We start from the raw sequence: 16705 nt of genomic DNA, 5'->3' as shown, positions 1-16705 counted from the left end.
ACTGGTAGGCCTCAGAGCGTCATCTATCAGGGTGCATACACATTGATGAGTTATGACATTCTACTTTAAAATGTCACTAGCCTACACTTCACTTAGTGTAATGAGCCTTTAAAACCAGGGAAAGACAACATGTAGGCCTATGCTGTATCACCATATCCAACATCTAAGACCATATAGTCTCATATTACAATATTGATATACAATTGATATATTGCCCACCCCTAATATTGAGTGCCAGAATGTACCTCCCAATGATGCTATTTGCAGAAAAACATTAGATTTAATTGATTATAATCACTGCTTTCTAGGGGTGTCACGATACACTCAGTTCACGATACGATACGTATCACGATACTGGGTTCACGATAACGATACGATACGATACGATTTTAACAATATTTTTTTAAACTTGAATAATGACAATATATGACTGGAAAAGTAGTATTTTATTTGAAATGCACAAATACAAAACATGCTGTTGTGGGAAATTGTTATTACAATAACAACTAGAAAAAACATGAGATTGGAGATAAGGCTTATCTTGAAATAGAATGAGTTACACCGTCACTTAGATTTACTTTGAACTAAAAGGTTTCTCAGCAGTATAAATTCTCATTATGCATCTTCAGTTTTTCTTCAAACTCAAACAACAAGACTTTTCTTAATCTATTTTTTATGCATCTTCAGTTTTTCCTGTCAAGTAAACAGTTTTGCCAGAAAAACAATTGAATGGTTTCTCTCCTGTATAACTTCTCGTGTCTCTTTAGAGACTTGTTCAACTGAACTACTTTCCACACATTGAACTTCAACAAACAAAGACGTTTCTTAGTCTATTTTTTGAAAAAAAAAAAAAAAAAAAAAAAAAAAAAAATCTTTGCGATATGAGATTTCATCTCAACGATACATATCGTGACGTTTTACTATCGCGAAATTTCGTGGGACGATATATTGTGACACCCCTACTGCTTTCAACTTCTTTCGTTCTTCTAACGTTTCAATAAATCAACAATGAAACACCCCTGCCACTTTACACACTTGGTCTGACCCCCCGGAAACCCCCTCCAGAAACTACCAAGTGGTACACTCCGCATTTGGGGAGTTCCGGTTTTTGAGCGCACGCAGGGCAGTACAGAGAGACGTGGATTCACATGCAGCCGACCGGTGACAAACAATTCATTCGTGAAAAGTAATAAATATACATTTAATTGCCCAGATATGTCTCTTGTCTTTTTATTTTCACTGAGATGTTTTGTGTAAATGAGTCGCTATGTATGATTAACTCTACCGTAACTGCTATCATGTGATGCAACATCAGAGAATGAAGGGGAGAGACAGCCGCAGTGATACACGGACAACTTCTCAGTAATCACTTTAGCCTTCGTGTCATTATAAGTTGCGGTCTTGCTTTTTGGTGTTTCAAGAGTAAATATCTCCACTCCACGGACATGTTGAGTTACAGCAGCCAGTCTGCTGTATGCTAGTGCGCTGCAAGCTGTGGACAAGTCCGCCTCCGCAATCACATCGGCTACTGTCAGCAACGCAACATAAGCACAAATAATTAAATTGAGCTCTCTGTGCATGTTTGTTGTGTTGAAGCTAAGCACTAAATGAGTGAGTACAGTAGTGGGGTGTCTCTCTCATTTGAGAGAACCTGCATTTCACTCAGTAGGCTACCCCTAAAGTGAGAGTTTATCAAGCAACATGACGAGTTAATTTGCTTTTGACATTGCACGTCCTGCGATGTGACTATCGCGCATGCGCACATTGCGATGACGATGTGTAAACGATATATCGTGCAGCCCTAGTGCAAGTTGGCCAATCAGGAACGCCACTAGCACTGCACTAACAAAACAATAATGGCCGCCTCCTTGCCTGATCGTCTCGAGGAGTAATGTCAGCGTTTGTCTAGTTTAAACAGCCATAAAGTGCAGTTATTACAGAAATTAGTACTCCTGTACTAAACAAGTACAGGAGAATCGCCGCAACCGCAGAGTTTCTCGGCGGAAAATATGTTTTTGACATTCTCCCGAGTGGATTTGGGTTTGACTGGATCCGACGCTGATTGGCTGAAGGAGTTGTCTGTCAAGGCAAGTACACCCGCCCACTGCGATACACTGGGAGAAAGCTTGGGGCCAGACGGTCTCACAGAACGAAATGAAATGTGAGTTTACGTGACCGGCTGGTTTACCAGGCTAATAACTAACCATATTGACCATCAGAGCAGTGTGTTTACATGACCAGCTGGTTTACCAGGCTAATAACTAACCATATTGACCATCAGAGCAGTGTGTTTACGTGACCAGCTGGTTTACCAGGCTAATAACTAACCATATTGACCATCAGAGCAGTGTGTTTACGTGACCGGCTGGTTTACCAGGCTAATAACTAACCATATTGACCATCAGAGCAGTGTGTTTACGTGACCAGCTGGTTTACCAGGCTAATAACTAACCATATTGACCATCAGAGCAGTGTGTTTACGTGACCGGCTGGTTTACCAGGCTAATAACTAACCATATTGACCATCAGAGCAGTGTGTTTACGTGACCGGCTGGTTTACCAGGCTAATAACTAACCATATTGACCATCAGAGCAGTGTGTTTACGTGACCGGCTGGTTTACCAGGCTAATAACTAGGGCTGTGGCGATTCACTTATCTCCCGATTCGATACTATCACGATACTTGGGTGCCGATTCGATATATATTGAGATTCTTAAGTATTGCGATTCTACGATTATTGCGATTCGATTTTACGATTTATTGCGATTTTTGTTTCTTTTTTTCTTTTCTTTTTTCAGTTTGTTTGCTTTTTTACACTAGATTAGAACATGGGAAAAGTTGAATCATACACTAGAGACTGTATATTATATATCATGAGTAGAACTGGGCGATATAGTTAAAAACAGGGGCGGACTGGGATCATAATTCAGGCCGGGCATTAGATACCAAGCAGGCCAGGCCGATATGGGCCGACGCGTGTGAAATTTGGGCCGTTTGAAGCCCAATTTGGGCCGTTTGAAGCCAGATTTGGGCCGTTTGAAGTCCAATTTTACAATGAGATGCACCCAGTTTAACCCTGAAGTGTAATTATTACTTCAGACTAACTAATAAAGTAATAAAACCACTAGTAAACCAGTAGGCGGCGCCTGGCCTGCTGTTCAGTGAGTGGCCTGACTGCAGGCACCCAAAAAAAAAAAAAAAAAAAGTTTTTTTGCAATTATCGATTCTGGAATAAAAGATCGATTCAAAAAATCGTGACATTAAAAATCGCGATACTTAGGTGAATCAATTTTTCCCCCCACCCCTACTAATAACTAACCATATTGACCATCAGAGCAGTGTGTTTACGTGACCAGCTGGTTTACCAGGCTAATAACTAACCATATTGACCATCAGAGCAGTTTGCACAGGTATGTCAATCTGGCAGAAAGACAATGTGTAAAGTAATGAGATATGATCATGAGAGATTGAATGAAGGGTGAGTGTGTATTTAACACATTAAGTGCCATAGACGACCTAACTCGTCTTACATAATCCAGCGCTTGAGTGCCAAGGACGAGCTAACTCGTCTTACATAAACATTTTTTTTTTTTGACGGTGGGACATCAATCAACCCCTTTTACATCTTCGAGATAACTATTGGAGCAAGAGAATGTGTATAATCTATTTTACCGACCACTAAGTGGCGACAGAGACAGAGAGAAAGCCACAGCCACGGACCCGTGGACCAAAAGCAGCCGCCTCCCGCGGAAATGGCTTGGCGATTTTACAGTCAGAAACGAAGGAGCCTCATTCTCATACTGTAGGCGGGGACGCTTCGCGCTGCTGCGGTGGGGGGTTCCAGAAATGGACTGGGTGAGCAGCATAAAGCCTAGAGTCGCACGGGGCTTAATCGGGGCTCTCAAACCCAAGAGACAGTGAGACCTATCCACACTCGCTGCCAGGGAGAGGCTGCTCAACTCGCTGGAAACTCCCAGCAGCACAGACGGAGGGAGGAGCCCGGAGACACACACACAGAACGGACAGAGATCCCCTCCCCCCAGAGCAACGCGCGAACACACACACGCACGCACGCACGCACGCACACACACACACACACACACACACACACACACACACACACACACACACACACACACACACACACACACACACACACACACACACACACACAATACAGTATACAGACTCGCCCAAAGGCACCCACAATCACAGGCAGGTGACTATTCTGCTGAATTTCACAAAACTGCGATTATCTCAGCTTGCTGTCTCATACGCTAAAACCATGCTGTACTCAACGGCTAATATCTACATAACTACTAACTCTGCAAACTAACTCTTTTAGACAGAGAAAGCACACATTCTATTAGTTATTTTTAGATGATTGGTGTTCACGAAGTCTTAACAGAAAACAGATCCTCGGCTGTTGTAAAATGAGCCAGAATCCTCAAAAAAAAACCTGGCACAACTTACCTACAGGTTGAAAAAATGGCTGGCACTCAATGTGTTAATGAAGGGTGAGTGTGTATTTAATGAAGGGTGAGTGTGTATTTAATGAAGGGTGAGTGTGTATTTAATGAAGGGTGAGTGTGTATTTAATGAAGGGTGAGTGTGTATTTAATGAAGGGTGAGTGTGTATTTAATGAAGGGTGAGTGTGTATTTAATGAAGGGTGAGTGTGTATTTAATGAAGGGTGAGTGTGTATTTAATGAAGGGTGAGTGTGTATTTAATGAAGGGTGAGTGTGTATTTAACACATTGACTGCCAGCCCTTTTTTCAATGCTGTAGGTAGCTTCTGCCAGGCCGTTTTTTGAGGATTCTGGCTCATTTTAAAAGAGCCGAGGATTCTTTTCTGCTTGGAGTTTGTGAACACAAAGTTCACAAAAGTACTAATAGAATGTGTGCTTTCTCTGTCTAAAAGAGTTAGTTTGTAGAGTTAGTAGTTATGTAGATATTAGCCGTTGAGTACAGCATGGTTTCAGCTGTCTGAGAGTGGAAGCTGAGATAATCGCAGTTTTGTGAAATTCAATCAAACAGGCAGAACAGTCACTTTAACGATTTATTTTTGGCATCAGTGAGAGATCAGACATCTAAACAATATAGTTCCGAACGCCCTCTCCTTCAACTCCTCCCTCCGTGGGCGTGTCTAGTGGCTTTCAGCCTGCGTTTGTCACAAGCTCGCTGCAGCCTCGCTCCCTGGCAGCGAGAGCAGCCTCACTCCCTGGCAGCGAGTGTATGAGAATGAGGCTCGTTCGTCTCTGGGTTTTCGGAATGCGTGCGATTCTGGCCTTTCTGCGGGCGTTTCAAAGTGTGTTTTACCGATAATATATTATGCAAATTTGCAATCCCCCGTGTGCTGCTGCTGGCGCGGGCCGAGAGCGGCGAGTCTGGTGACTGATGACTGTAAAATCGGCAAGCCATTTCCTTGTGAATGGAGGAAGCACCCGCCTGAGGCGGCTGCTTTTGGTTGACTTTCTCTCTGTCGGGAGGGCACCGTCGCCACCTAGCTGGTCGGTAAAATAGATTATACACATTCTCTTCCTCCAATTCTGCAATAGGAGACGTAAAAGGGGTTGATCGATGTCCCACCGTCAAAAAAAAAAAATGTTTATGTAAGCCGAGATATCTCGTCCTTGGCACTCAACGGTTGGATCATGTAAGCCGAGATATCTCGTCCATGGCACTCAACGTGTTAATGAAGGGTGAGCGTGTATTTAATGAAGGGTGAGTGTGTATTTAATGAAGGGTGAGTGTGTATTTAATGAAGGGTGAGTGTGTATTGAATGAAGGGTGAGTGTGTATTTAATGAAGGGTGAGTGTGTATTCCTCACAAGAGAACTGTGCGCAGCAGGCAGCTCCAAGCGCTGGTCTCTGGCCAGAGGAGGCGGAGTTGGAGGCCTGGTTGGCGTTGCAGTAGACAGCCAGCTCCATCATCACATTCCGAAGCTTCTCCATGTCCACTACACGACAACACAGAGCAACCATAAGAGGAGAACATGGGAAAGTGATCACTGCGACGTTGTGTCTTTTTGAGAGACACAGAGAGAATTAAGCGAGTGTTCTGACCCTGGCTCGAGCTCAGGACGTAGAAGAGGGAAGGACTAATGACGGTTGCAATGTAAGGCTGGAAGGTCTCGTTGTGAGGCAGCTCCACTGTCTTCCAGTCCACTGGGAAAGAAGCTGCTGAAATCAAATAACAACAAACCATTTAAAATCAGGCTTCAGATACAACTGGGCTCAGGAAAATGATCACTCACCAACCCATTTATTTTCAGTTTTATATTAAGACTTAAGACAAACAACCATAAAATTTAAACAACAGTAACATGACAGCCACGACAGCAATAACAAGGACAAGAAAAACAAACAAAAAACAAGACAAAAAAAAAAAAAAAAAGTTACCAGACATATTACTAATTGAATTTGCGGTATGTTTCAGAATGTTACAATCTCAGGTATACAGAACGGAGGTGGTTACATGAGTTGTGACATTACAAGGTGGTTATTTATCTTTTCAGATAATCAACAAATGGACCCCATATTTTCAAGGTCCAGCATATCTCCATAGTGTCATTCCTCCCCACAAATAGGTTAGATGATGCTTTGGCGCAGACTTATGACAACAAAAACATGCACCAGTGCACACTGGCCATCAAGGCCATTACCATCCACTGATTCTTTAAAGGGATGCGGCAACATTTTGGGAGATTCTATTCATTTATTAATTGCCATATTCCTGATACAGTGCACTCCTCTTATAGTGATCACCTTGGGACGGGGGACAAATTGATCACTATAAGCGGATGATCATTATAACAGATGTTTCTCTTCTTCTTTATTTCTCATGCAGATTACCATCTAATAGACTACATGCACAACTCCTTTACTTCCTGAAATTAGTCCAGCTTCTTTATTTCCTGTCCTACACTATTGGATGAACTGATTAATCAGGTGTGCCTTGATCATTGTTGTGACTGCAGCACACCTGACATTAATCACTTCATCCAATAGTGATGACAGGAAATAAAGAAGCTGGACTAATTTCAGGAAGTAGTGGAGTTGTGCATGTAGCCCGTTGACATTTGTATATGTATTACATGAATACAGTACATATACAGTTAAGGAATGTTATTGACTTTACCAATTAACTGACATGGAAATTATCCTACCCGCCCCCCTATTATATGTCACTTTAAAGGACTGATTGTTTTCTGTTTGCTCCATCTTCTGTTATTGATTTCATTGCTGTGCTGCATAGCACTACCTCACATTACTTATTTTGTAATATGCTTACTCACAATGGCTATTCAAATTAATCTTGATCTTTAAGTTTAATCATCCCAGACAAACATATTGAGGTTTGGGCATTGCAGTGGTGAAATTGCATTGCTGTATCTAACGTTCCGCTTGTGGTTTCTTCTCACGTTGATTAGTGACCAAGTCCACCTGATACATTTACACTCGGGAGTCGACAGGTGTAAAACGTTATTAGTTCGTTCAACTCTGGTTCACCAAAATACATAAAAAAAAAAGCAGTGACAGACAGGCCATTATGACACTTGTGTGTGCAGCAGGCCAAACTGGCTAAACACTAAGTGTATCCTACAGACATGTCAAGACGCAAGAGTCGACTGAATTATGTCGGACCGAAATAACGTTACATATTAAATCGTTATCCTTAACTGTTTGGAGTTGCGTTCGTATAAATTGACAACATTAACAGAGAAGCATGTTCGATAAAGGAGGCATTGAAGCAGGTACGTTACCATGTGCCGAGTTAGCTACCGGAGTCGGCAGCAGTGCTGGGCGTGGGCCCCCAAAGCGTGCCGGGGGAGCCATGCGGACAGGCACACCGCCTACCACGGGCCCGGGCATGGAGGAAGGCCTCAGAGGCAGGTTGGGTCGAACCATGGATGGGGCAAATGAACGATTCATGGCGGACGGTGGACGCTGATAAGACCGCTAAAATTACAAGAGATGTTAACGATACCAGCAGTAGCTAGCTAACCTACGTCAATGTTATGCTAGCCATTAGCTAATAACGCTACAAAATTAGCCTCCTCCTGCTGATGTTGGCTAAATAAAGGCAGAATTAAGAGAGCAAATTCAAATAAACTATGGGTCGCAACGAAAATACAACCAAATACAGATAAAACTACTTTAAAATAATAACAATATTGACATTTTATGTATTCTTATTCTAGCTAATTGTACAGTATAGCAATTTTTTTTACCATGATTTTCTACCTGTGCACGTGTTGATGGCGTCGAGGTTATGATTTGCGCGTGCGCAATGCGCATTGCAATAGGTTGTCAAAGGTCAAAGCAGAGCCATTGCGCAAGGGCGTGTCTAGGGGGCAGCAGAGGGTCGCAAAAGTTGCAAACCGAAAACATGACGAGGAAGGGAAGAACTAAGGCAAACATAAATGCAACACATGAAGATAATGTTTTAGCCAACATTATTTTATATGCATACAGTAGTGATGCTTGAAAACAGTGTGGATAATGGTTTGTTCAACCTGGACCTTGTGTTCTAAATGTATCAATTAATTCCCACGTAATTCACTACTAGAGCTTTCTCCTGTTGAACCTCTACAAGCAAACAGTACAAACACAACAGTTGAATAAAAAAGTGAACATTTCCTTTCAATACAACAACACCCATACAGCAAGTGGGACCTGCCTAAATGCCATGCTCAGTGGCACCCTGGCTCGGGCCTGTGCCCCACCTTACTGCCCGCAGCTCTTTGGTGGCCAAAGAGCACTTGTGTTGTGCTGCCATGACCAGCCAGGCGCAGTCCCACCTCCACACCGACGTCCAGCTACTCACTGCTCACAACAACAAGTACAGCCAGGGTATCTGCTCAGATGTGAAGGGTCAGGGCAAGCAAGACATTTTTCTCATCAATAAATAGTGCTGTATGTCATGATCTTGTACAAAGAAGACGAGAGCGAGCGCTTTTGTAGGAGTAAACTCTATTCTCCAAATAAAAAAGCTGAGTGAACAGAGACTTAGTGGGTACGGCGGCGCAGTCGCCTCACAGCTAGAAGGTCCTGAGTTCGATTCTCGCCTGGGACGCTGTGGGCACTGGAGTTGTGTTCCCCCCCATATCTTCAGTGCCTACTGCCCAGGTGGGCTATCTCGTCGAAAGGGCCTTTCTGTGTGGAGTTTGCATGTTCTCCCCGTGCTCCCCAGGGGGTTCCTCCGTACATAACCCCCCCCCCCCCCCCACTAAAAACATGCAGAAGATCGTCATCGTCATCCGACCAGTGACGACAACATCCGAAGTTGGTCCCCGGGCGCTGGAAAGAAAAAGTGACCACTGCTCCTGTTAAACCACTGAAATTACTCTCCAATGAACATGTAACTAATCACTGCAACAATGTGCATTTCAGGGATGCTTGTGACATCCGTGTCATCCGGCTGCTTTTTAGTCAGCCAAATTAATTTAAAGATGACAAGGCTGAATAATCTAAATCGCACACCTGCTTAAAAGTGTATGCACATTAAAGTGTGGGCATGTAATGTTATGTTGTAGGCTAAATGTTCACAATGGATAATTGCCATAGGTTGATTAGGAGATTGGGCTATTTAACAGTGGAAAATGAATGTTGGAAATCAAATCACATGACCGCATCATTCTTTTAATGTAAAAACACAACGCAATCACACAGGCCATCGCACCTGAACAGATGTTGTGAACAAATAAACAGATGGCACTACAGCATGCATTATTAAACAAATGTACAGAAGAGAAGCTGTTCAGGTTTGAACATCTATTATTGCACTTTGAGAGACTATTATCACACAACAAATTACAAATGTGCTTTATTTTTCTTCTACTGTATATTGAAAGGGAAACAAAGAAATCCTAATTATAAACAAATAACTGGCCTGTTTTAAAGTCTTTTGAGCCCTTCACACTACAGTAATCTTTGAATGAGCACAAATTCACTCATACAAATGTAACTTTTGTAAAAATTAAGAAAAACAAAACTTAAAAGCCCTAAACAGGAATGCAGGATCAGAACTAAGGAGATAAAACTATTAAGAGCTGGGTGGCAACACCTCGAGGGCACATTCCCAGTGAACTTGGCTGAGGTCAAAATAAGGCGTCGAAAAAAGAAGATTGCGATGATGGGTTTTAACAATGGAAGGCTGTTGCATTTGCCTTCATTTCCTTGATGACAGAAAGTTGCATCTGAATCAACTGTTCCAGCTGATCAATCTGTGAAAGAAAAGGAAAAAACAAATGTTATCCTTTCATCGCCTCTGGGTTTCAGGTTTTCTGACAAATATTTAAAATAACTAGAAAATCACACGCGCACTCGTTTGTAGTTAATAAAGCAATAAACCAGGACTTTGACCATTGGTCAGCCGGCGTATGGTGCGGTGGGGCAATGAGGCTTTATTACTGGGCAGCCAATCTTAGAATAATACAATCCTGGCTACAGTTTGACTCATACCACTCCTCGCCCAGAGACATGTACTGTATATAGAAGAGTCACGTCATCTCTGTTCACTCCAATGGACCAGTTTTTTTTACTCTCAAGAGTTCCCGGAATCAAATTGTACACCATCTGCTTTATTTTAGATATCAAACCTAACCTTAAATGTTTTATTGATCTGGAATATTAAAAGGGATTTCAAAGATCTTGTCAAAGAACAATCAAAACAGCTCTGACCTTAGTCTCCAGGCCCAGACAGCAGCAGCCAGAAGCCTCAGGACCTGGTGTTCAAACAGATAGCCAGGTCAATGCCAGGCAGAAGATGCAACATTCAAACAGAGAGCCAGGTCAATGCCAGGCAGAAGATGCAACATTCAAACAGAGAGCCAGGTCAATGCCAGGCAGAAGATGCAAAGGGTGACAATGCAATATAACATGTTTGGCCTGTCAAATCCTATTAAGTCTAGTCAAGTCAAGTTTATTTGTATAGCACATTTCATACACAGAGGCAATTCAAAGTGCTTCACATAAAATGGTTGACAGGAAAATAAACGAAAAGAAGAAATAAAATGGACATTTAAAAGCATCACAAGAAAACTTAAAAAAAAAAGAGTATAAAAAGTGCAATAAGCAACAGGCGCAGCAGTTGCAGAAAGAGTTAAAACTTATAGAGGACTCATTGGGTTTGCATAGTAGCTGTCAGCAGTTAAAAGCGATGGTAAACATAAAAGTCTTTAGTCTATTTTTAAAAGTAAGTAAGGTTGGGGCAGATCTGAGGTCTTCAGGCAGTTTGTTCCAGCTAGCAGAAGCATAGTGGGTAAATGCAGCCTTCCCGTGATTTGATTTGATCCTAGGGACAGTTAATAAGCTGGACCCTGTTGACCTAAGAGTTCTAGACGGTTCGTAGCGTGGGAGCAATTCAGCTATGTATTTTGGGCCTAGGCCATTAAGTGATTTATAGACTAATAACAGTATTTTAAAATCTATTCTCTGACACACTGGCAACCAGTGTAAGGACTTAAGAACTGGAGTGATATGATCAGCTTTCTTAGTCTTCGTTAGAACTCTAGCAGCAGCATTCTGAATGAGTTGAAGTTGCCTAATGCTGCCTACACACTAGAGGATTTTCAAATCTTAACCGATTTTAAAAACATGAGAGACCACAGACATAAGGACAATTTCATCAGATTTTAACATTAAAATCGCCTGAACCCACACACTAGACGATTCGGCCAGACTGCGAGACCACACACCAGCCGTTTGAAGTACCGACTCACAGCGATTCCAGCAACTAGACTGGACTAGTTCATATCCCACAAAACCGCAATTTTTTCCCACAGACAACAGCAGATGGCTCTCAAAACATGCACCGAGCGGCGGGTCCACTTCAAGCAGCGCGGACACCCTCGCAAAATGAGCTAAAACAACGTCCTGTCTGAGAGCTCATATTACAGCATATCCACTCCCTTGAAGCAAACAAACCGCTCCGCTCGGCACATGTTTGGAGAGGCCTCCGTCGCTTTCCACCCTGTTTTAAGCTGTGAGGATGCTGGGAGAGAGGAGCTACATGGCACTGCTGTTGCCACAACTCGTTTGTTGTGAGTGCTGCATTAACATCCGGGTATGACGCGTCGACGCGTCTCGGTCTGCGCTCTCATTGGCTATTGCGGGTTCCGTCGGGAGACAGCCATCGTAAATATCAAACATGTTTGATATTCCCGATTCGAGATCGGGCAGGCTCCGATTCAATCGGGAGCATTGCAATAATCTTATTGACACCACACACTTGACAATTATTTTGACAAAAAATCGGTTGAGACTAGCCTCGAATCGGGCCACGCCCCCCCGAGGGGAATCGGGCATTAAATCGGGCATTTTATCCTCTAGTGTGTGGGAGGCATTAGTTCTTCAAGAAAGAATCAAGAAAAACATGTATGTTAGGGTTAATACTCCTGCCAGTGCCCCTGGCCAAGGTACTGGCAAAAAGAACTGGAGTTGGTCCCCGGGCGCTGCACAGTGGCTGCCCACTGCTCCTAGTTCTAGGAAGGTTCCTAGTAGAGGATGGGTCAAATGCAGAGGGTGAATTTCCCCAAGGGGATAAATAAAGTATAACTTTCAACTTTCTTTTTCGGAGAGACCAGAAAAAAGACTATTGCAGTAGTCTAACCTACTATAAATGAAGGCGTGAATTAGTTTTTCTAGATCCTGTCTGGACATGTATCCCCTAATTCTTGCTATATTTTTAAGATGATAAAAAGCAGATTTTCTAATTGACTTAATGTGGGAGTTAAAGTTGAGATCGGAATCAATAATAACTCCAAGATTTTTGACTTGATCCTTAGGCTTCAGGGATAGAGACTCAAGGCGTACAGTGATTTTAAGCCTTTGTTCTTTGGGGCCAAACACGATCACCTCAGTTTTGTCTTTGTTTAGCTGTAGGAAATTCTGGCACATCCAGTTATTTATTTGATCAATGCACTGGCACAATGATTCTATGGGGGCATAGTCAGCTGAGGAAAGAGTTATATACAACTGAGTGTCGTCTGCGTAGTTATGATAGGCTACTTTGTTTTTTTGCATAATTAGGCCTAGAGGGAGCATATAAAGGTTGAAGAGAACGGGCCCCACAAGTCATCCTAGTTAGGTCAGATGTGTAATTGCCAATGGAGACGAAGTACTTCCTGTCTTGAAGATAGGACTTGAACCACTGGAGGACCGTACCCGATAGCCCAACCCAGTTTTCCAGTCTGTCCAATAAAATTGAGTGGTCAACAGTGTCAAATGCAGCGCTAAGATCCAGTAGCACTAGAATCGAATTTTTGCCTGAGTCTGTGTTCATTCTGATGTCATTTATGACTTTAGTAAGCGCGGTTTCAGTGCTGTGATGGGGGCGAAAGCCTGATTGGAGTTTATCTAGGAGATCATTTGAGGTTAGCAATCTATTGAGTTGTAGGTAAACAACCTTTTCAATTATTTTGGCTATAAAGGGGAGATTAGATATTGGTCTGTAGTTACTGATTACCGATGCATCAAGGCTACGCTTTTTTAGTAGGGGTTTAATAACTGCAGTTTTCAGGGACTCAGGAAAAGTGCCGGTCACAAGGGATCTATTAACTATTTGCAATAGGTCCGACGACAGACAGTTATAAATATTAGAGATCATTCAATATGAAAATGCACGTAAGGTTAAGCGGGGGCCATCGTCTCCTTTTAGAGAACAATACTTACCATTAGTCTTTGGAGATGGACATCTTTCGCACGGTGGCTCCATTTGGTCAATGATCCTCTGTACAGGATCCTCTGAAAATAAGCAGAATATTGTCTCAGCACCTTTGCTTGACCTCACCATGTGACTCACAATTCAGCTTGATGAATTCATCTCCACAATTTTGGTAATTTATGCAATGTAGCTTGCGAGACCAACAGATACATTTCTTTCATTTCACTTTTTCGTCTGATGTCCAGACTTGAAGTACAGACACTGGCTTCTTTCAAATTTAAAAATAAATGAGCTGTAAATCCAAACCCAAATTTATGGCCAGTAGTGATGGGCGATACGACTACCTCAAAGACTTTGTTGCCTTCAAGTTCACAGGCCGATCATGGACATTGTGATATAAATGATTATAATAGTCTAGTAGAAAAAGGGTCCTCCACGCATCATCCAGCAAAATGCAGCTGAACCAGGTGCTTCTCAGTTTGAGGACAGCAAACCTCCGGGGAACAAAGGAGGGACTGGAGAGCACTGATAAATTTGCAGCTTTTATTAGTGCAAACCGGTGACTAACGTTTTGACACTACTGTGTCTTCATCAGAGTCAAAATGGACAAAGACATGAAGCAACTGTTTATATAGTCAACCTAAACCAGGTGTGAAGTCCTTATTGGATAATAGGTTGAACAGACTTTCACATCTATTAAGAGAGTGGGAGATGCCAGTCAGACTGGCAACTGCAAATCAGTGTGCTCCAGTCCCTCCTTTGTTTCCTGGTTATTACAGTAACTCTCACTAGCTTCCCTGACCTTTTCATCAAAGTCCTATCTGTCCTACAGTTGACTGTTTCTGCCGATAGAGAAACAGTCGCCTCTCTGCTTGCTCCTGCTTCTCTGCCAGCTTTTTGCTTTTTAACTACGAAACTTTCTTTTTTCTTTTATCCCCCTGATTTTACTACTACGCCACTTTTCTAGTAACGATCTTTCATTTTGAATCGTTAACCTATTTTTATGGAATCACCACTAACAGCACTTTCGGAGCTCACCCAGGCTAAGTATAGCCTAGCATAGCCTAGCACTCCAGAGACTGTCGGACAATATGCCTCATATAAGCTGCTGTGATCATCTTCAAAGGATTGCCGTACTGGAAACAACGATATTTCATCTCTCAAATAACTCACTGCCATCGAGTCAAATTGCACGGAATGTCACGAGCAACGTGAGTACATTATCATTAGCTCTCAGGGATGCTGACTCACTGCTACCGAGTCAAACTGCTATGGCTACCAACCTAGAGCTAGCTGATGCGGCTAGCCTGCCAGCTCCGGAGAAAGCCCGTGCTAACATCGCTAACCAAACTGCGAGCCCGAAGCATAAACAAAGACATATCCCAAAGAGATTAGTGATTTCCGAATCCACAACTACTCCACAAAACCCAGAAATCAGCTCAGCAACAGGCTGGCCCTCCCTAAATTCCAGCCTGCGGTGCTCGGCTCGGCAAGCTAATGGCCTGACACGGGCTCTCCGCACGAGAGATGAGGGTCGTCAACTGCTTAACCACAAACACCAAAACGAGCGGTCATGGACTACTGTCACGAGAGGAGGAACAGCCCCCCCTCCTCCGCTAATGGAATTGCAACTTGAGAATCGTTTTGGCCTGCTTCGATCACCTCCAGCTGACATAGCTGCCCAGCTCCATGAGAGGGAAAATCAGGCTAGCGCTAGCACAAGGCCTCAGGGAAGAAACACTGTCTCAAAGCCCAAGGACACCCAAGCCATAACAACCCTGATAGTAGGAGTAGGAGATTATACAGTGAAAAACATCAGGAGTTGGAGAAACTCCAAAACATACTGCTTCCCTCAAGACGCAATCTCTGACATAACAGGAAAAATCACAGAGCTACTTACATCTCACAAAGCTGTGACTAGGGTGATCCTGCACATTGGAAAAAATGTTATTTATAAGCAAGAATCAGAGAAACTCAAATCTGATTTTACCAATTTGCTGAATATGCTAGCCTCTCTAAACATTGAGGCTTTTATCAGTGGTCCTTTACCATCTCAGGGCACGAACCGCTTCAGCAGACTACTAGGCCTAAGCTCATGGCTTTCCACCGCCTGCCCACTACATAAAGTAAACTTTATTGAGAATTTTAATTTGTTCTGGCAGCGTGAGCACCTCTTCACTACGGACGGGCGCTATCTCAATAGTGCTGGCGAGGCTTTACTGAGTTCTAATCTACTATACACGGTGGACTATTACAAGGTCAAGATCCCTCTAAAGCCTCCCCAAGACAGACAGCCTGACGCAGCGGCCACAGAGCTCTCCTCCAGCCCTGCTCCACCTGCAGCCACTGACCATGCTCAGATCGACGCAGCTTCCGGCCCAGCTGCCGACCCTGCCCAACTGACCAATGACGCCACACCTCCGGCAGTCGCCACACCTCCGGCTCTACAGGTCGCCGCCCCACCTCCTGCCGCCGCCCCGGCCCAACTGACCAAAGACGCCCCACCTCCTGCCGCCGCCCCGGCCCAACTGACCAACGCCACACATCCGGCAGCCGCTGTCCTGGCTCTACAGGTCGACGCCGTGGCTCAACTGGTCAACGCTCCACCAAACGACGACGACTTCATCTTCTCCCCTCCCCTCCTCTCTTCCACCCCCCCTTTCTCCTCCACCCCCCCTTCCCCACTCTTTCCCCCTCCCCTCCACTCTCCCACCTCCCTCTTCTCGCCCCCCACCGCAGCTCAACGGCCTGATGACCCGGCGGAGAGCGACGCCCCCCCAGGTGTTTACCCGGCGGGGAGCGACGCCCCCCCAGCTGTTTCCTTGGAGACCTCATTTTCCCCCCCCCTCCACTCCTCCACCTCCCTCTCATCGCCCTCCTCCCTTTCCCCCTCCCTCCACCTACTGCCATTCTCAGCTGGCATGAACAAGCTAATTGAGGAGGTTAATGTTAGTCTAGCTAGCCCGCTCCGCACCTCCAACAAACTGTTTGAGCGGGCTGACGCTGGACTAGCTAGCCTACAGTGCACCCCCCCG

The 16705-nt window shown here is 43.9% G+C and overlaps 1 protein-coding gene across 1 annotated transcript in view; it reads right to left on the bottom strand.

The window, feature by feature from the left end:
• Nucleotides 1–16705, bottom strand: part of LOC310774954 (tudor domain-containing protein 1-like) — a gene marked incomplete at both ends in the record, with an annotated part of 66354 nt that overhangs the window by 9508 nt on the left and 40141 nt on the right. The window contains 7 exons of the mRNA XM_083635044.1: nucleotides 5833–5961; nucleotides 6068–6184; nucleotides 7768–7951; nucleotides 8736–8830; nucleotides 10152–10230; nucleotides 10688–10731; nucleotides 13679–13750. Coding sequence (XP_083491170.1) covers nucleotides 5833–5961; nucleotides 6068–6184; nucleotides 7768–7951; nucleotides 8736–8830; nucleotides 10152–10230; nucleotides 10688–10731; nucleotides 13679–13750 — 720 coding nt within the window. The remainder of the gene's footprint in view (nucleotides 1–5832; nucleotides 5962–6067; nucleotides 6185–7767; nucleotides 7952–8735; nucleotides 8831–10151; nucleotides 10231–10687; nucleotides 10732–13678; nucleotides 13751–16705) is intronic.

Source organism: Poromitra crassiceps, assembly GCF_964638095.1.
Source record: "Poromitra crassiceps genome assembly, chromosome: 4".
Classification (NCBI taxonomy): domain Eukaryota; kingdom Metazoa; phylum Chordata; class Actinopteri; order Beryciformes; family Melamphaidae; genus Poromitra; species Poromitra crassiceps.
This window is presented reverse-complemented; position numbering and strand designations above follow the sequence as displayed.